Genomic DNA, 20,771 nt, shown 5'->3' with positions numbered 1-20,771 from the left:
CTTGAGACGGCTAACACTGCTGCATGTTTTGGCTGATCTCCATAGCTTTAAAAATCTTAATGAGCCCACTGAGAATTATCCTCTAGGTTCTTTGTCCAAACCCTATACAAAGTTCCGTAAGTCCAAGTGATGTTTCTTCCGCTCTGATGCACTCTGCCTCTAACAATGACTAATACACTTGAATATGCCACAACTCTTTCAATATGTGGATGGAGGCTATGTCACCTACCATGTACTTTGTATTAAAATGAATATTGAGGGAGTTAAAGGACTTTATCACAGAATATTTTGAAGAAGCGAAGCGCAATAGGTCACTCTTTAGAGCTGGGTTTTTCAATGTTTTCCAGACCAAGAAACCCCAAACTAGGTTTGCAGCTATCGATTAGTTTAACAATCAAATAATCTATGTATTATTTTGTCCGATTAATCCGGTAATGGGATAAAACACATTTTATAACCTCAATGCGTATTTTAGGGAAAATAGTTTAACTAAACAATGATGTTTTTGCTTGCTATAACCTTGATTCATTTTTTTTGTAATAAATGCACATCATGAACATTGATATTGCATTGCATGAATAAAAACATTTGAAAACCACCACCACTTCCATGTTAGCTCCATTGCAGTGGCCGTGCGAAAACTATGTTCACACATTCAAAGTTCCGAGCACTACATGCGATCTGGATTTGATCAGTTTATACACTCATTAAATGATTAATCAAAGCAACATAATATAAACCAACATCTTTTTGTAATCAAATTAATTGTTTTAAGCTAGCTCCTACTTTATAAAAACTAAATATTTTAATTTAAAAAAAGTGGATGGCTTGATAAACTGGCCCTAAAATGTATTGTGTTAACCCTCTGAGGTTGTGGGTAGACTTATCTGTTTTTTGTTATTGTTGTGTTACAAAACGACCTATTTTTCCCATCTAAACCCTTAAAATAAACTCGCTGCTAGCTGAGAATGGACTTGTTGGAAGAACTGGTGAATAAAACAGGTGCCTTGCTTAAAAGAGTTCCTGTGTGTTGCAAAATGTGTGCATTACTGACCGAAAGACATCTTCTGCCTCCGTTTTATCTGTTCACTATGTGAGGTGGATCAATACTATTGTGTATGTGTATGTTTTGTATTGTGTGTGTTTTGTGTATTATTGAGAATATTTGCCCTACTAGTTCGTTTTCACAGTGTTTTTGTTTTAATGCCATCTGGGATTAATTATAACCACCAAGCAATATAGGCTATTGCATGCATTTTAATTGGGGCCGTGTACAATACAACGCTCACTAAATCTGCACCCACAAATCTCTGTTTAAAAGCTGGATTCATAAAAGACAGTGGTTTTTGTTTTTTCCCAAAAGTTGTTTTAAGTTGTCACCGCTACCTTAAAGGGGTCATAATATGACTTATATTCTATTCAATTCTAGATTTAAAGTACTTTCTTGTGGTCTACATCAGTGGTCCCCAACGATGCTACCGGGCCGCAGAGAAACATTAAATAATTTATAAAGGACTGCATTTTCTCCGACTCAACTTTCGCCTGTCCCACGAGGCACACCAATAAGCTTGTTTATAGATGTACAATAAAACTCCTCATAGGAATTTTCCATTTGTTATATTTTTTATAACTTTGTGACATGATACAATGCACATTAATGAGTATATAAGATATAAATGTGACAGATTGTAGCCAAAGGCTGATTTCCATCTGCATGTCATTGCAAAGAAACAGGTCCAGGGCCCCCACTAATTCAGCGTTATAGTAAGTTGTATTTTTCATTCACTCATTTTTGCTGTATTTATCTGGCACAAGTGGAAAGCCCGTCCCTGAAAACAATGCCTACATTAAACCGGTCCGTGGTGCAAAAAGATTGGGGCCCACTGGTCTACATAACACGTAATGGTGGTTCGTTGGCCAACATGTTGCATGGATTAAGTTTTATACCCCATGCTTTCTGGATGCTTCAGGATGCGCCGTTTTGTGGGCGGTCTTATTTATGTGGCTCCATTTAAAACTGTCTTCTCCCGGTCAGCCATGTTGTAGTTTTTAGCGCTTCCATATCGAGTCTACTCACATACAGTATATACGTTTGAACTATACGCTACTTTGTATTAGAAAGCGCAACAGCGTAGGATGCACGTGCATGTGCGAGCCAAAAGCAGGTACCCATAAGTAAGAAAAGTTGGTTTCGCATAATAGGTCCCCTTTAAGTTCTGAAGTGAATTCTTACTGACTGTAATCATTTGCAACTGGGCTCTCATTAGAATAATTGTTTGTCTTGACATTTGACAAACATGTCATGTATTAATAATGAAATAATAACTACTATTCTTTTGTATATGACAGTGTTCTCGCAAGTGTGGCAATGGCTTGAGGAAAAGGACAGTGCTGTGTACAAGACCCAACATAAGTGCGCAGTCACACAGGCTGGCGGACAGTTTTTGTGCAGGCCTGCCGAAACCTGCCAGTCAAGAATCCTGCTTTATAAAACGTTGCCAGAAACAACGCAAAGTCCAGTGGTTTGTTTCAACGTGGCAAGAGGTACACTACTTTGTGATGATGTAATATATATTACATATATAATATGCTCGTTATTCTTGATTTTCCAGTGTTCAGTAACATGTGGTCGTGGCTATCAAGCCCGTTTCATCAAGTGCGCAGAAAAGGTATGTATGAAACATGTTGACAAATTCTTATGTGGTGACAGGTTGGACTTAATTTCATTTTTTCTGGTTCCCCGACAAAAGGACACAGCAGGCAAATACAGAGAGCTCGCAGCCAAAAAGTGCCACCATATACCCAGACCTATCGTCGAGCTGCAAAGGCACTGCATCTTCGCGGAGTGTCCAGTCCGAACTACCCCATCAGTCCAGCGATGGAACGCACATCACTACACTCATGCGCCTCTGCCTCTCCCACGACCAGAATGGCGCACGACTCCTTGGTCTCAGGTAAGGGACAACAGCGAGTAATAGTAAGCATCACTCTTTTGGCCTATGCCATCATAAAGCCAACTTTGTTTGTGCTACTCAGTGTACAGTGACATGTGGAGGTGGCGTGCAAGCCAGGACAGTCCAGTGTCTTGCACAGGGCAAGCCTTTTCCTGGCTGTGCCCACCATCTGAAACCCTCAATGTCCCAGGCCTGCAATACCAACTTCTGCCCGCAACCTGACAAAAAAGGTACTGGACTTAATCTGTGATTGTGATCTGATACGCGGAACAGTATCAAGTATCAAGTTTGGTTTTGCCATCTTGCTGTTGATTCTCTGCATGGAGTGAGAAGAGCAACAAAAAATGAGTGCTGCAGAGAGCAAATAAATAGTTGATGAAACAGGAAAAGTCACCCCGACTGAGTCGACTGTATGGCAGTTTTTTGGATTATTTCAAAACGACAGTAGTCCTTCACAGCGCTCATTTATTTTCTTTTCAACCCTTGTCCGTTCCTTATTCAGACATACAGGAACAACAGGTAGGAACTTAAGTGCTGGACTGTATAAACAATATAAATAATATAACAAATAAGGTACTTCAAAATAATCATTTGGTTCAATAGTATTTAAAAAGTAATTACTGCATAAATTAATTAATTTCCATAGTTAAATTATTGAATTATATTGTTTATGTTAAATGTGGAATGAGTGAGAGGGGTTCGGATATTATAAGCATCTGCTTCATCCAACCCCTTTTCAAGCCTTGCATAAATGTCCCTGCCAAAGTGTATAAAAAAAAAATGTGTGTGTTATTGTACTGTGCAGGTTTGAAATAAATAATTAAATCAATCAATCAGAATACCAGACCAAATTAAATAATACACAGACCATGTGACTTCCTGGCAGTAAACCTGCAAACATGTTCTTCTAAGGTTTCTTTATGTTTACATTTTCACCATTTACACTATTGTGTTACACTTTTTAACACTTAATTTAAAGAGGTTATTGTTAAGTGTTTATAGTGATTTTTGAATTTTGTTTACCCGTATTTTTCGGAGTATAAGTCGCACCGGAGTATAAGTCGCACCTGCCGAAAATGCATAGTAAAAAAGGAAAAAAACATATATAAGTCGCACTGGAGCCCGGCCAAACTATGTAAAAGGTACATTGAGTGTTTTCCATGGATATTTTTGACATTTCCTTTTCTTCCGCCTTGGTAGCTGAGGGGATTATAATCATAGGAAAGTTACATTTGAAACAAAACTGTGAAGATGTATATTTTTCTCCTCGTCCATATTTTCCATAGGTCATAAAAGATATCAATAATTATCTTTATCGATCAATGTAAGAAAATGTATATCGTGATACAGTTTTCAGCCATATCGCCCAGCTAATAGTTCAGTGATGGTACACACTTAAAGAGAATTTATGATGATTTTAATCTACATCTAAAACACTTTCTTGTGGTCTACATAATATGTATTGGATATGCTTTGTTGTAAATTTTGTTGCAACGTCACATTTAAAACCCACTTCCTGCATATGTCTGCAAGATGTTCATTTGTGGAGGCCTTTGTTACGCTCAAGAAATAATTGGACCCCGTAAGCAGAGAGAGAGACATAGTGGCAGTTAAAGAAAACTTTTTTTTTTTTTCCCAAAAATAGGGAATAAACAAAAAACAGTGGCACCACAGAAAAACTGAGAGTACAAAGTAGCAACATAAAGAGCTCGCTGTAAGAAGGCGAGGAAGGCACTGAACACAAAAACAAAGTAATACAAAAACACTAACTATACTTTCGAGCAAGAGTCCACATAGTAGTCGGCATGGTCTGACAGTGTCTAGAACACAAGGGAAAGATGTGCAGTTATAAGTAGGCAAAGGTGATTTCTGGCCTTCCCGCCCTCCTCTGCTGCCGTGGTAACTGGAGAGAGAGAAAAAACAGAGCGAGAGCAGGGCTGCAAAGGAAAAGCACACAGGAGGAAAACAGGAATGTAACAGCGTTCCCAGATTGCAAATGAAACCACGACCCACCCTCTCCAAAAGTATCAATTTATTTTTTGGCAATGTACACCAGGGGTCCCCAAACTTTTTGACTCGGGGGCCGCATTGGGTTAAAACAATTTGGCCGGGGGCCGGGTTTTGTGTATATATATATATATATGTATATATATATATATATATATATATATATATATATATATATATATATATATATATATAGCGCACTTTCCGCGTGCGCGATGATGTCACATTATCGATGAGAAAATGCATTTTTAGACAATATGATTTGCCTGAGCGGCTAGGAGACACCGTGAGTAGCAAGCGGTAGAAAGTGGATAAGAAAAGACAGAATTTATTTATTTTTTATTTGTTTTATTTATTTATTTATTTATTTGTTATATACTTGGGACTTCCCGCGGGCCTGATTTTGGACGCTGGCAGGCCCTGATGTACACTGTTTAAGTCAGGGGTGTCAAACATAGGCCCGCAAACAGTTTTTTTCCGGCCCGCGGGATGAGTTTGCTAAGTATAAAAATGAACCTGAAATTTTTGAATGAAAGAAACAGCTGTTCTAAATGTGTCCACTGGATGTCGCAATAGCAATTATTTGTATCTTTGTAGATGATGCTACATACAGTATGTACAAAATTAACCACATGATGTTAATACATCAGTCGTGGAAAATGATCAAACTACATAAATAACATCCTGTAATTTGATTTTGATATTATTTTGTTTATCTTGATGGATTGAAAATTAACACCAATGAGTTGACTGCTGAACATTATCACATAATTAATTCAGAAAATCTAAATAACGACAAATAAAGATAGAATACTATTAACCGCAACATGTAAGTGTTAAAAACATCAACAACAGTATGATTTGTACAATTTCAGAATGTGCTTGTTCTATTTTTAAACAAAGAAAACCATCTGAAGTTGTCTTTATTTTTAAGTTATCGGGCCGTGATTTTACCAGTCCGGCCCACTTGGGAGTAGATTTTTCTCCATGTGGCCCCCGATCTAAAATGACTTTGACACCTCTGGTTTAAGTATTTATCATAAAGACGAACATCACTGCTATTTTATTTTTATCGATACAGAATTTCATTTTTAAAAAGCTGTTTTTACCATTATTTATGTCACTGCATGTCACAGGTGGGTCTTATTATGCACTTGCCGCGATGAGATGAAAATAATACTTATTGCACTTATCTTGTTTTCTCAAACCAAGTGTTCTTGTTGCCGTCTTTTTACGTCTTGAGTTCAGCGATCCAGTCCAATAGAGCTAGTGGGAGGGGATTAGACGAGAATGAGTAACACGCAAGTTTGAGGCAGCAATCTCCTAGTCTGTGAATTATAGGGGGAGGAGCTCTGTGGGCTGCATATTAGAAGTGCCTACATTACATCTGTCAATCAGTGTCGTCGCTGATTCCACACTGTTAAAAAACAACAACAACTCCAAAACCCTGCAGAGAGAGGTATCCAAAACTGTGTGCAAGCTCACGCCCCAATGCATGAAATTTATGATTTGACACTTTGGGATCGTTTTTAACACAAGTATCCAACATTGTAACAAGATTTCTAAGTCAGAAAAGACCAAATTTATCATAGACACACTTTAAATTAAATAATAAATGAAAAGCAAATATGTTGTATGATATTTGAATTAATAGAATTTACCCTTTTCCTCCCACAGATCTGGCATGCCGGGATTATTTCAACTGGTGCTATTTGGTGCCGCAGCATGGAGTGTGCAACCATAAATTTTATGGCAAACAGTGCTGTCAGTCCTGTTCCAGGTCAAACTTATAGTGACAGAAGAATGACTTTGTCAGCGACAGACAGGAAGGTGAAAAAGACTATACTTGATGCTTTTGCTTGAAAAGTTGTGTTTGTGCATTACACATGTAAAGAAGCACTGACACACAAAAATAAATTTCTAGTGGGAGTAACAGAGAGCCATGACGTTACCTTTTACTCTCCTTGCGGTGCGGGACATCTGACTACATGGACTTCATACTGAGTGTGCTACACAGGAATACGATCAGGACAGTGAAATAAGAAGACCGTTTGGAAGAACAAACAATTTGGGAAGGTCCAAATAATGCATCAATGAAAATTGCAAAAACTCCCAGTGAAATACAGGAGAGGTTCCAACATATGAAGCATCGTAGTTGGCGCTACAATGCGTGATGATTAAGGAATAAAGAAAAGGGACGTAGCAAAAAAGTCAATTGTACTGTAAAACTTGAAGAAAAAGTCCAAAGTGGATTTTGTAATAACACGATCCTCTATATTGGAAAGGTTAAAGAAAATGCAACCTTTGAATGACTGAGTACACTTAATCTTTACTCAGCGGTGCTACAATGCTGCAATGTGACATCCTCACTTTTCATAATTGAACAAATTAATGTTGTGACCCATGTACAGTACTGTTTGTGTTATTTATTGGCTTTACAATACAGCATTGCTGGAAGACTGTATTAATAAGCACTATAACTGTGACCTTTTATTACTCTCCGCTTAGCCCATTTATACTTTGTATCCTGTTTTATAAGAGCCTGACAAACAGCGCCATTTAATTTTTTTTTAAATTATATTTTTGTAGAATAAATAAAAAACAATGATTTTTGACCACAGTACCCGATGTGACAAATTATTATGGAGTGTGATTAGAGAGTATATGGTTTAATATGAATGGTAACTTTTTTTTTAATAGAACTTACTTTTTTACTTTAAATCCCACAGTTCCAGATAGAAAGTAAGGAAACATATTGCGTTAATGCATTAATACAGGCCCAGAAATACTGTATTATACTTTGGCCATATTTGAAAGAACTGACAGCTAATGGCTTGTGCAATGTTACAGTGATGTTTACAATGTCAATAAAATAATAAATGTGCACCACATCTGCATGTCACTTGTTACAGTCTGGGCTGTATTCCTTCCGGGTCACAGTTATTATGACCACCGGCTTGTGACACTTAAACAGTGAAATGTATGACACTGTATATGTCCTCAATAAGCATATGTAATATGCATAGTGTTGCTGTGAGAGATGTTGTCCTAGTCAACCATCACTCCAGAGTTGATGCATCTGTGTGTGCTCTGCAGTGTCTTTTATGATGATCATAGACAAGAGAAAATGCTTAATTTATGCCATCTGCTGAGGAATAAAACACACACACACACTGTCAGATTGAAGTTTGTGGAATGTCCTGTCTGCACACCAGTCAAGTTAGAACTTGATTTAATTGTATATGGCAAGAAGAAAGAACAATGAAGTCTTGGTGATGCTGCTCAAAGGTCATATTGTTTGGCTTTGAAAATGTTTTTTCCAGATTTTAACAAGACTAGAAGTAGAAAGAGGGCTAGGGATAAAGTATTTTCTGTTTATACAACAATGGCTTTCAGACAGTGGCTTCCTGTAAACAGTCCAGTGTGATCAAGATAAATGTGGCAACTGGAAAAGTGTTCCCTAAACCAGGTCTTACTTAGCCCAGTTCAAAACCTTACTATCTCTGACTGCATCTGTTTAAAAATAGTTGTAAGCTTTTTTTTGCCTGGAAGCTACACTCAGGTAGTCTACTTGAAGTTACAGAGTTATCTTTTTATCAGGATGCACCCACAGCACCTTTGGTTGTGTGAAACCAACTGATGAACGACAACGATACCAATACCAGATCAGAACTAATAACCAATATGTACTGTATGTATATGTACAAAACCCAAAACCAGTGAAGTTGGCACGTTGTGTAATCCGTAAATAAAAACAGAATACAATGATTTGCAAATCCTTTTCAACTTATATTCAATTGAATAGACTGCAAAGACAAGATATTTAATGTTCGAACTGAGAAACTTATTTTTTTGTTTGCAAATAATCATTAACTTAGAATTTAATGGCAACAAGGGGTATTTTTACCACTGTCTTACATGGCCTTTCCTTTTAACAACACTCAGTAAACGTTTGGGAACTGAGGAGATACATTTTTGAAGCTTTCCAGGTGGAATTCTTTCCCATTCTTGCTTGATGTACAGCTTAAGTTGTTCAACAGTCCGGGGTCTCTGTTGTGGTATTTTAGGCTTCATAATGCGCCACACATTTTCAATGGGAGACAGGTCTGGACTACAGGCGGGCCAGTCTAGTACCCGCACTCTTTTACTACAAAGCCACGCTGTTGTAACATTTGGCTTGGCATTTTTTTGCTGAAATAAGCAGGGGCGTCCATGATAACGGTGCTTGGATGGCAACATATGTTGCTCCAAAACCTGTATGTACCTTTCAGCATTAATTGTGCCTTCATAGATATGTATTTTACACATGCCTTGAGCACTAATACAACCCCCATACCATCACAGATGCTGGCTTTTGAGCTTTGCGCCTATAACATTCTGGATGTTTCTTTTCCTGTCAGCATCGCAAGGCACAACAAAGCCAACGACAAACAGGTAATATGCTTTTATTATTATTGGCGAATTTCATCGATTGATTTTCCATTATTGAATTTATCATGTGACGTCATAATTTCCATTTTTTCTCGATATCGGGCATCCCTAATCTCATTACCAAACATCAAATAATTATTTTACAGCATACTCGTACTAAGCCAGAAGTGGGCTCTACAGCCTCTTTGCTGTGGCTCCCTTTGCACATACTTGCCAACCCTCCCGGATTTTCCGGGAGACTCCCGAAATTCAGCGCCTCTCCCGAAAACCTCCCGAGACAAATTTTATCCCGAAAATCTCCCGAAATTCAGGCGGAGCTGGAGGGGGCCTCCAGCTCCATGCGGACCTGAGTCCGCTTTCCCACAATATAAAGAACGTCTACAGTAAAGCAGTCCGTCTGCCGTAAACAGCAATGTTGTGACACTCTTAAACAGGACAATACTGCCATCTAGTGCATTTGATGAAAGCACTTTTGTGCGTGCCACACAGCAATGCATAATCAGAGAGGGTGTTCAGCATGGTTAGAAAGATAGTGACAGAGAATAGAACAAGGATGGACAATTCAACCCTTAACTCAATAATGAGTAGATGAGTGTTATGTGTGTGTTTATGAGTAAATAAAGGAACACTGAAATTCAAGTATTTCTTTCATTTATATACATATATATACAGAGGTGGGTAGAGTAGCCAGAAATTGTACTCAAGTAAGAGTACTGTTACTTTAGAGATTTATTACTCAAGTAAAAGTAAGGAGTAGTCACCCAAATATTTACTTGAGTAAAAGTAAAAAGTATGTTGTGAAAAAACTACTCAAGTACTGAGTAACTGATGAGTAACATACACACTCATATCATATATATATATATATATATATATATATATATGTATATATATATATATATATATATATATATATATACATACATACATATACATTGATATATACAGTATATAATTTATAAGTATTTATTTTGCTGTTTTTGTTTACATGTTAAAGGTGTTTTAATGAATATACATGCATGTTTAACATATAGATTCCTTTCTTTAATGAAGACTAGAATATAAGTTGGTGTATTACCTGATTCTGATGACTTGCGTTGATTGTAATCAGACAGTCGTGATGATAACGTCCACGTTTTCAAATGGAGGAGAAGAAAAGTTCCTCCTTTCTGTCTAATACCACATGAAAGTGGTGGGTTTTTGGCATCCTATTTGTCCAGCTTCCATATTCGTTTTTATACACTTTACAAGAAATATATTGGTGTCAAACTCCGTAGCTTGCTAGCTTGTTTACGCTGGCTTTCGGAGACTCTTGTTTTGAAAGCGCAGGCGCGATGGCACGGCACTTTTATTGTGAAGACAGGAACGTCCTCATGTGCGGTCAGTCTTGAGGCTTTTGACGGTACGGTTGAAATAAAACAAGTATCTTTTTTCCTTCACACTTTTGATTGATTGATTTGAACTTTTATTATTAGATTGCACAGTACAGTACATATTCCGTACAATTGACCACTAAATGGTAACACCCCAATAAGTTTTTCAACTTGTTTAAGTCAGGTCATGTGACCACCTGGCTCTGTTTGATTGGTCCAACGTCTCCAGTGACTGCATCTGATTGGTGGAACGAAGTGAAACGTCACCAGTAAGGCAGGCACTTTGAAGGTCTGTCTGACAGACCAAAACAAACAAAGCATGCATTAACAGATCGATAAAAATTAGTAGCGAGTAGCGAGCTGAATGTAGATAAAAGTAGCGGAGTAAAAGTAGCGGAGTAAAAGTAGCGGAGTAAAAGTAGCGTTCCTTCTCTATAAATATACTTAAGTAAAAGTAAAAGTATGTTGCATTAAAACTACTCTTAGAAGTACAATTTATCCCAAAAGTTACTCAAGTAGATGTAACGGAGTAAATGTAGCGCGTTACTACCCACCTCTGTGTATATATATATATATATATATATATATATATATATATATATATACATAGCTAGAATTCACTGAAAGTAAATTATTTCTTATCTATATATATATACATATATATATATATATATATATCCATCCATCCATTTTCTACCGCTTATTCCCTTCGGGGTTGCGGGGATATATATATATATATATATATATATATATATATATATATATATATATATATATATATATATATATATATATATATATATATATATATATATATATATATATATATATATATATATATATATATATATATATATATATATATATATATATATATACATGTGAAATACTTGACTTGGTGAATACTTGGGCGGTATAGCTCGGTTGGTAGAGCGGCCGTGCCAGCAACTTGAGGGTTGCAGGTTCGATCCCCGCTTCCGCCATCCTAGTCACTGCCGTTGTGTCCTTGGGCAAGACACTTTACCCACCTGCTCCCAGTGCCACCCACACTGGTTTAAATGTAACTTAGATATTGGGTTTCACAATGTAAAGCGCTTTGAGTCACTTGAGAAAAAGCGCTATATAAATGTAATTCACTTCACTTCACACTTCAATTCTAGCTGTAAATATACTCCTCCCCTCTTAGCCACGCCCCCGCCCCAACCACGCCCCCCGCACCCACCCCCCACCTCCCGAAATTGGAGGTCTCAAGGTTGGCAAGTATGCCTTTGCAGAGACTTTTTTTTAACACCGGCGTGTTAGAAATGTGTATTATTTTTAAGAGTGGTATAATTTCCAACTGCCTGTAAGGCTATTAACCTATACAAGCTGAGTTCTGACTCGTGATTGGATGAATGCAAGAAAAGCAAAGTAAAAAGTAGGGCCTGTGTCAGCTTTTTCATCATGCGAGCGCTGCCAAGAGCTAACTTAGAATACACTTGAATCTAGAACATTTGCATAACGGGAAACATTTTAACAATAGTAAATTCAGAAAAAAAGAGTGATCAATTATTTTAGTAATCGAGCAATCTATCGATTAGTTTGTTGGGTTAATCGAGTAATCGGATAAAACACACTTTACAGTCTGTGTACTTTAGGAAAAAATTATAAAAAAAATGTTCTGCTTGACATTATCTTCATTCTTTTTTTCTAATAACTGCACATCTTCAACATTGAAATTGCACTTTTAACATGTGTACAATAGTAAATACAGTTCACACATAACTGTGGAACTGTATGCCTTTGTTGAGTGGCCTTCTTTGAGTACAGTATGTGCCGATATACCCATTGAATGACTTTGGTTTAGAAGTCTCTTCTTGCCTTTACTCCATCCTATTTACGCTCTCTCCTGCAAAGAAACCCACAGTCATTATGGCCTACGTTCTAGTAGTGACATTTAAAGTTAACGTTAAAGTCCCAATGATAGTCACAGACACACTAGGTGTGGCGAAATTATCCTCTGCATTTCACCCATCCCCATGTTCACCCCCTGAGAGGTGAGGGGAGCAGTGAGCAGCAGCGGTGGCCGCGCTCGGGAATCATTTTGGTCATTTAACCCCCAAGTCCAACCCTTGATGAGACATGGAGGCAATGGCAATTGTCTCCCTGTCTCCAGGGCAGTCCCTAACCACAAAGCCACTGAGCAGTTGGCCAATTCATCACTTGGTTCCCACGAGTTCAGACCGATTTTGGAAATTGGGATTTTATTCAATATATTCAGTATTTTTGAAAGTATAGTCACTTAAAAATAATATGTTCTGTAAAACCACTAATGGTAACATAAGCTAAAGCCGGTGGTGTTCTCATTATATTTTCTGCTTTGAAAAATGTAACTGTCCGCAAGTTGCAAATGTGTCCTTTAAAAAATGTATTTCTTTGTATATATATATATATTTTTTTTAATGTAGCATTAAACTCGAGGTGGTGGTATGGTATGATTTGCTTATAATTAACAATTGTATTAATTTATGTTGAAAATGTATCTGAAATAAACAAAATTCCAAATCTGAAAAGACAAAACAGTCATGGGAGGCATGACTTACAAAACTGTAATAAAATAGCATTTTGTGGCAACATACTGTAAATAGCGGCACAATGAATTCCTAAAATTTCACAGAAAACAAGTAGTACCAAAAAAAAAACGTAATAAAAGTGCTGATTTTAGCACATTAACAATATATGTTCCTGCTTTGTTGTGAGTTGTGAAAATGTAGCAGTACATGAAATTGTCATCTGAAAAGTGCAGACATTTGTATGTGGTAATGAGGCACAGCTTGAGAAAAGTTCACTTTTGACCGAGGAAGATGCAGAAGGTAGATGTACTTATTTTGCATCGGGTGCAGTAAAGGACGCTGAAGTGCGTAAGGCAATTTGTACAGAAGGCAATTAATTCAAAGTGCTTTACAGAAAATGAAAAGAAGGAAAGATAATTCAAATTGAAATCAGAAAATACAGTCATCATAAAAACAATCATAATTAATTTAAATCAATTAGATGCAGCTCGGTGGCAGAGGGGTTAGTGCATCTGCCTCACAATACGAAGGTCCTGAGTAGTCTTGGGTTCAATCCCGGGCTCGGGATCTTTCTGTGTGGAGTTTGCATGTCCTCCCCGTGACTGCGTGGGTTCCCTCCGGGTACTCCGGCTTCCTCCCACTTCCAAAGACATGCACCTGGGGATAAGTTGATTGGCAACACTAAATTGGCCCTAGTGTGTGAATGTGAGTGTGAATGTTGTCTGTCTATCTGTGTTGGCCCTGCGATGAGGTTGCGACTTGTCCAGGGTGTACCCCGCCTTCCGCCCGATTGTAGCTGAGATAGGCTCCAGCGCCCCCCGCGACCCCAAAGGGAATAAGCGGTAGAAAATGGATGGATGGCAATTAGATGCTGTAGTTAAAATACTTTCAGTTGTCATATGCACAAGTAAATAAATAAAAAAATCAGTCTGGATTTGATCATTGCCAATGTTGAGGCCTGTCTCACATCTTCAGGAAGACTATTGCAGATCTTAGGAGCATAAAACTGAAACATAGTTTCACCATGTTTGATCCTGACTCTGGGCACCAGCAGGAGACCACTCCCTGGGGCTCTTAGAGCTCAAGATGGTTCATATGGCTCTAACATGTCAGAGATGTACTTTGGCACAAGACCTGCAAATAATAGTTTATCTTGGCTTCTGTGGGCCAAAGACAATAGTTTATGTTTTGTTTGAGTTTAGCCGAAGAAAATTGTTATGCATCCAAACACTGATCTGTTTGTCAGTGACACTTATATCTGAGTGTCATCTGCATAGTTGTGGTAGGACACATTAAAGCTGTGCATTGGCTGATTTAGTGGGAGCATATGAACACGAGTGGTCCCACATTCAAGCCCTAAGGAATCCCACAGGTCAGAAACACAGGTATCAATTTCAACAAAGTATGTCATGTGATCGAGATAGGACTTGAACCATTTAAGAACAAAACCAGATATTCCCACCCAGTTTCTAACCTCTGTATTAAAATAGTATGGTCAACTGTGTCAAAGGGGGCAGCACGGTGGAAGAGGGGTTAGTGCATCTGCCTCACAATACAAAGGTCCTGAGTAGTCTTGGGTTCAATCCCGGGCTCGTGATCTTTCTGTGTGGAGTTTGCATGTTCTCCCCGTGACTGCGTGGGTTCCCTCCGGGTACTCCGGCTTCCTCCCACTTCCAAAGACATGCACCTGGGGATAGGTTGATTGGCAACACTAAATTGACCCTAGTGTGTGAATGTGAGTGTGAATGTTGTCTGTCTATCTGTGTTGGCCCTGTGATGAGGTGGCGACTTGTCCAGGCTGTACCCCGCCTTCCGCCCGATTGTAGCTGAGATAAGCTCCAGCGCCCCCCGCGACCCCAAAGGGAATAAGCGCTAGAAAATGGATGGATGGAACTGTGTCAAAGGCAGCGCTCAGGTCCAGCAGAACCAAGACTGAGACTTTTCCTGCATCTGTATTCAGGGGGATATCATTTGTCACCTTGATCAGAGCTGACTCAGTGCTGTGGTGGGGCCTAAAGCCTGATTGGAAAGTATCAAAACACATTGTTAAACAGGAAAAAGTCACTAAGCTGTTGGTATACAACTTTTTCTAGGACTTTGCCCAAAAATGACAGGTTTTATACAGGCCGATAGTTGTTCAGTACTGTGGCATCAAGTCTACTCTTCTTTAAGAGGGGCTTATTGACAGCAGTTTTTAAGGCCTTTGGAAATGTTCCAGTCTAAATTGAGATGTTAACTAGAAGAGCGAATTGTGGTACAAAACTGCTCAGCACAGCCTTCTCAAAATCCAGTGGATAACAGATCAAGGCAGAACGTTGATAGACTCAGACTGGATGATTTCTTCAACTGTTTTGTCAGTAGTGAGATGTGCCAGCTTAGACAAGCTGGCTGCAGAGTAGCTATTTGTTTCCCAGGAATTATTGCATTTTTAATGTATTGGACTTTATCATGAAATAATATTGCAAAATCTTTGCACTTTGACATAGAAATGAGTTCTACTGGAAGTGAAATTGAAGACACAAGGGTTGTTACTACAGTTTGTGAAGATTTCAGAAATATAATTTTCCCTTGTTATAAGCAAAGACTGGTTCAACACATTTTGTTTTTCTTTGTAAATCAAATAATGAGCTTGGAGCTTTGATTTGTGCCATTTCCGTTCGGCTCTGCAGCACCTCCTTTTCTGTGTCCAGACCAAGTCTTTATTTCTCCATGGCAGCTTTTGCATATTTTTAATAATTTTAACCTTGACAGGACTAATGGTGTCCAAAACATTTACAACACTTGATGTATATGAGTTCAACACATCATCAGCATTAGCATATAGTATGGGGAGCTTTCAAACCTAAATATTTCCATAAACTGTGTCCATGTGCTATCATTTATAAGTCTTCCCATAACAGCCGCAGACCTAACTGCTGGTTTGGGTCTAATAGACAAGTTGAAGAAAACAAAGAAATTATCTGATAAAGCAACATTGATAAAATTCACATTTGAAATAGCAAGATCCTTAGTAATGATCAAATCAAGAGTGTGGCTTCTGCTGTGGGTGGGCTCGTGTACTTGCTGAGTTAGATCAAACATTTCAAGGACAGCACTGAGTTCTTTAGCATGCCTGTCAGTGGCTACATCTACATGCACATTTAAGTCCCCTGTGATGATCAAACAGTTAAAAGTCAGCGCATACAACTGAAAGTAATTCTATAAAATCATCAATAAATGAATTTGAATTATGTGGTGGTTTGTGGCTAGTGATATAAATTATGGATGCTTGTTTTACCTCCATTTTGAATGACACATGCTCAAATGATGGAGAAAGCCCAAATGATCATTTGTGGGTGCGGATATTTTCCTTGAATACACCCCCAGCCCCTCTGGTTTTGTCGTGTCTCAAACAAATAGTTAAAGGAAGTGGGCGAGTTTCAACCAGAACTGCATTTGCTGTGTTTATGAGGAGACATGTCTCAGTTAAAATCCAGATTGTAAGAGGAAATAAAATCCATCCATCCATCCATTTTCTTCAGCTTATCCGAGGTCGGGTCGCAGTAGCAGCAGCCTAAGCAGAGAAGCCCAGTCTTCCCTTTCCCCAGCCACTTCACCCAGCTCCTTCCGGGGGATCCCGAGGCGTTCCCAGGCCAGCCTGGAGACATAGTCTTCCCAACGTGTCCTGGGTCTTCCCCGTGGCCTCCTACCGGTCGGATGTGCCCTAAACACCTCCCTAGGGAGGCGTTCGGGTGGCATCCTGACCAGATGTCCGAACCACCTCATCTGACTCCTCTCAATGTGGAGGAGCAGCAGCTTTACTTTGAGCTCCTCCCGGATGACAGAGCTTCTCACCCTATCTCTAAGGGAGAGACCCGCCACCCCTCGGGGGAAACTAATTTCGGCCGCTTGTACCCGTGATCTTGTCCTTTCGGTCATGACCCAAAGCTCATGACCATAGGTGAGGATGGGAACGTAGATCGACCGGTACATCGAGAGCTTTGCCTTCCGGCTCAGCTCCTTCTTCACCACAACGGATCGATACACCGTCCGCATTACTGAAGACGCCTTACCGATCCGCCTGTCGATCTCACGATTCACTCTTCCTTCACTCGTGAACAAGACTCAGAGGTACATGAACTCCTCCACAAGGGGCAAGATCTCTTCCCCAACTCGGAGATGGCACTCCACCCTTTTCCGGGCGTGAACCATGGACTCTGACTTGGAGGTGCTGATTCTCATCCCAGTCGCTTCACAAAATTATTAATTAAAAATGTTGCCTAAAGATCTGACATTGACTACTGCTTGTTTGAGATTAGCTAGAGTTGTCCTAGACATTGTGTTCTTCAAAGGAATGTGACTTAAATTTCTCTGATCAGAAAATCTAACTGTGTCTTAACTAATAAATGTGCTTATTGATTTAGAAGAGATAACTTACTTATTGGGCCTCTGGTTGCCCTTAGGAACCTAGACAACAGCATTGACGCTGTTGGGAATAACAGCTACTGGGGCAGCTTTGGTTAATTATAAATGCAGAGGAGGAAGAGGGACACAATATTAATTTGATGACAGAATCCTTGATTGCGCCATGTCCAAACTAAGGGGAATCATTTTAATCCCTGGTACCAAGCCTTCAAAATGGTCAGGAAGTCTCATGGGTGACGGTGGAGAGGAGAAAGGCAGTGAAACATCTCTGGAGGGTGTAGATGCAGCAGGTGGGATCCAGGTTTGTGGTGAGGGCCGTAATGAAGGTAATGATGATGGAGGAGTTGCTGCATCAGAACCCTGTATTCAGTATACAGGAGATGCTGCTGTGGTTACTGTGGTTGAGTCCTTTGCTGGGTTCTGAGGTGGCAGCACAGGATTCCACCCAGGCCTATTCTGATGCCTCAGAGCGTGGAGGAGGTTATTCGTCAGTCGTCTCACTTCACCTATGTTCAGGTGCGGACTTTCTCTTGAAACAGATCTTCTCTTTGCCAGAAGTTCAGCTAAAACAGCCTGCTGAATTTTATTATCCTCCTGTCGATGTTTGAGAGAGGTTCACTGATAAATGTAGATATTTCCACTTTAACAACACTCAAATAGTTTATTACAGTATTTGTTTAGGATTTCAGACTGTTGGTTGCTGACGTCCACGGCACCCACATATGCACAATCAGCTGTTTGATCCCTTTGTGTTTAGCCAAAACCTCAGGTTTTTTGGGGGTTTTTTCCAAGATGGCGCCGCTGTAGTGGCTGCTGTTGGCAGGAGCTCTGTGCTCTTGTATCATCCTTTTGTGTTCCTGGTGTTTCCCCCTTGTTTTCATGAGGGTTTTTTTTTGTTGCCTTTTGGTTCAGGACCCTTTGGGACTGTGCGACAAGGGGTGGCACTTTTGTGACTTCTGCGGGGCTTTTTTGTGAACTTCTGGATCTGCCTCCCCGGAGCCTTTTGGCCATGGAGACCAGCTGCTGGGTCTCTGCCACACCAGGGTCCCTTTGGAAAGACTGGAGGAGATGCGGATGAAGAGCAAGGGCTGCGGAGCTAGCACTGAGCGCCGGGACGGACAAGCTTCACAGTGTCTTGACTGAATGAGCAAGTATCGGACACCTCGGTCTACTTAGATGCATCCACTCATCCATGCAAACTGGACACTGGCCGAGAGTTGGTGGGCGGCCAAGGGTGGAGACAGCTCTCTTGGTTGCTTTGTTGGGCCCGCTCCTGTCTCTGGCCATGCTCACCCCACCCCAGCAGACGATGGCGTGGAACACTGCAGAGGCCACCACAGTGTATATGTTTTGTTGTTGTTGTTGTTGTTGTCTTTGTTTTACTTTTGTAGCTGTATGTAGAAATGACTGAATACATCAGCTCTTCTCTTTTAATGTTGTTGATGGCCTTTGTGTTCTTTGATGTTTGATGTTTACTAGAGATGTCCGATAAATGCGTTAAAATGTGAAATCGGAAATTATCGGTATCGTTTTTTTTATTATCAATTTATTTTTTTTATTATCAGTTTATTTTATTTTTTTATTTTTTTTATTAAATCCCGATTGTAGCTGAGATAGGCTCCAGCGCCCCCCGCGACCCCAAAGGGAATAAGCGGTAGAAAATGGATGGATGGGGATGGAACATAAAAAACACAAGATACACTTACAATTAGTGCACCAACCCAAAAAAACTCCCTCCCCCATTTACACTCATTCACACTCATTCACACAAAAGGGTTGTTTCTTTCTGTTATTAATATTCTGGTTCCTACATTATATATCAATATATATCAATACAGTCTGCAAGGGATACAGTCCGTAAGCACACATGATTGTGCGTGCTGCTGGTCCACTAACAGTACTAACCTTTAACAGTTAATTTTACACATTTTCATTAATTACTAGTTTCTATGTAACTGTTTTTATATTATTTTACTTTCTTTTTTATTCAAGAAAATGTTTTTAATTTATTTATCTTATTTTATTAATTTTTTTAAAAAGTACCTTATCTTCACCATACCTGGTTGTCCAAATTAGGCATAATAATGTGTTAATTCCACGACTGCATATATCGGTTGATATCGGTATCGGTTGATATCGGTATCGGTAATTAAAGAGTTGGACAATATCGATATCGTCAAAAAGCCATTATCGGACATCCCTAATGTTTACCTCTTATTACCTCTTATTATGCCTCATTTGTAGGTATATTTGAGCTCATTTAATTCCCTTTACTTATGTCCTCTGTGTATTTAATCTATATTTACATGTGTCATGACACATTATCTGTATGTAATATTGGCTGCATTTCTCATAGTTGTTTGTGTGCAATGTTGTTCCAGACCACAGCAAACGTTACCCAGCTTGCTAAGATTGTAATAAATCCACTAGAAGAAGACAGTCTGCCCTTTCCTTAAACTTGGACACACACATCTATTCCTTTGGCCATTCTGAGCCAGTAATTTACAGAAGTTATCTCATCCTGTTAGAAGCCTCCATTTTATAATGATTTCCAATGTTGCAAAAATGTGTAGAATAAAAGTTAAAATACAACATTTGTGTCAACAAAGATTTGTGTCAGCCTTTGATAGTAGGCTAATATAAACACTTACATTATGTGTTGTTTTCATTATAACACTTACACAAGGCTTTTAATTTTTTGCGGCTCGAGACAGATGTTTTATTAATTTTTTGGTCAGATAGATAGATAGATAGATTGATAGATAGATAGATGGTACTTTATTGATTCCTTCAGGGGAGTTCCCTCAGGAAAATTAAAATATGGCTCTTTCAACATTTTGGGTTGCCGACCCCTGCCCTAAACGTTAAAACACCATGGACATGAAAGAGCACAACATGGAGCGGTGGAAACGTGGGTTCATTTACTCTCAAGTTTGTGTCTTTAATTGTTGAAATGAAATCCGCTGTGACTGGATAGCTGTTGGGCAGCAGCTTAACTAGCGTGTCGCGAGAGCGGCACACCTGCGTGCAGGTGATTCTGTGTGCGCTTA

General features: G+C 39.2%; 1 protein-coding gene across 1 annotated transcript in view; it reads left to right on the top strand.

The window, feature by feature from the left end:
• The window catches only part of adamts16 (ADAM metallopeptidase with thrombospondin type 1 motif, 16), a 113,072-nt gene extending 105,284 nt beyond the window's left edge, over nt 1-7,788 (top strand). The window contains exons 20-24 of the mRNA XM_061945085.1: nt 2,350-2,544; nt 2,613-2,669; nt 2,751-2,954; nt 3,037-3,184; nt 6,639-7,788. Coding sequence (XP_061801069.1) covers nt 2,350-2,544; nt 2,613-2,669; nt 2,751-2,954; nt 3,037-3,184; nt 6,639-6,754 — 720 coding nt within the window. The 3' untranslated portion in view covers nt 6,755-7,788. The remainder of the gene's footprint in view (nt 1-2,349; nt 2,545-2,612; nt 2,670-2,750; nt 2,955-3,036; nt 3,185-6,638) is intronic.
• The last annotated feature ends 12,983 nt before the right edge of the window (nt 7,789-20,771 follow it).

This window comes from Nerophis lumbriciformis, linkage group LG04 (genome assembly GCF_033978685.3).
Source record: "Nerophis lumbriciformis linkage group LG04, RoL_Nlum_v2.1, whole genome shotgun sequence".
In the NCBI taxonomy this organism is placed as follows: Eukaryota; Metazoa; Chordata; class Actinopteri; order Syngnathiformes; family Syngnathidae; genus Nerophis; species Nerophis lumbriciformis.
The sequence above is the reverse complement of the archived record's forward strand: the minus strand, read 5'-3'. Positions and strand labels throughout refer to the sequence as shown.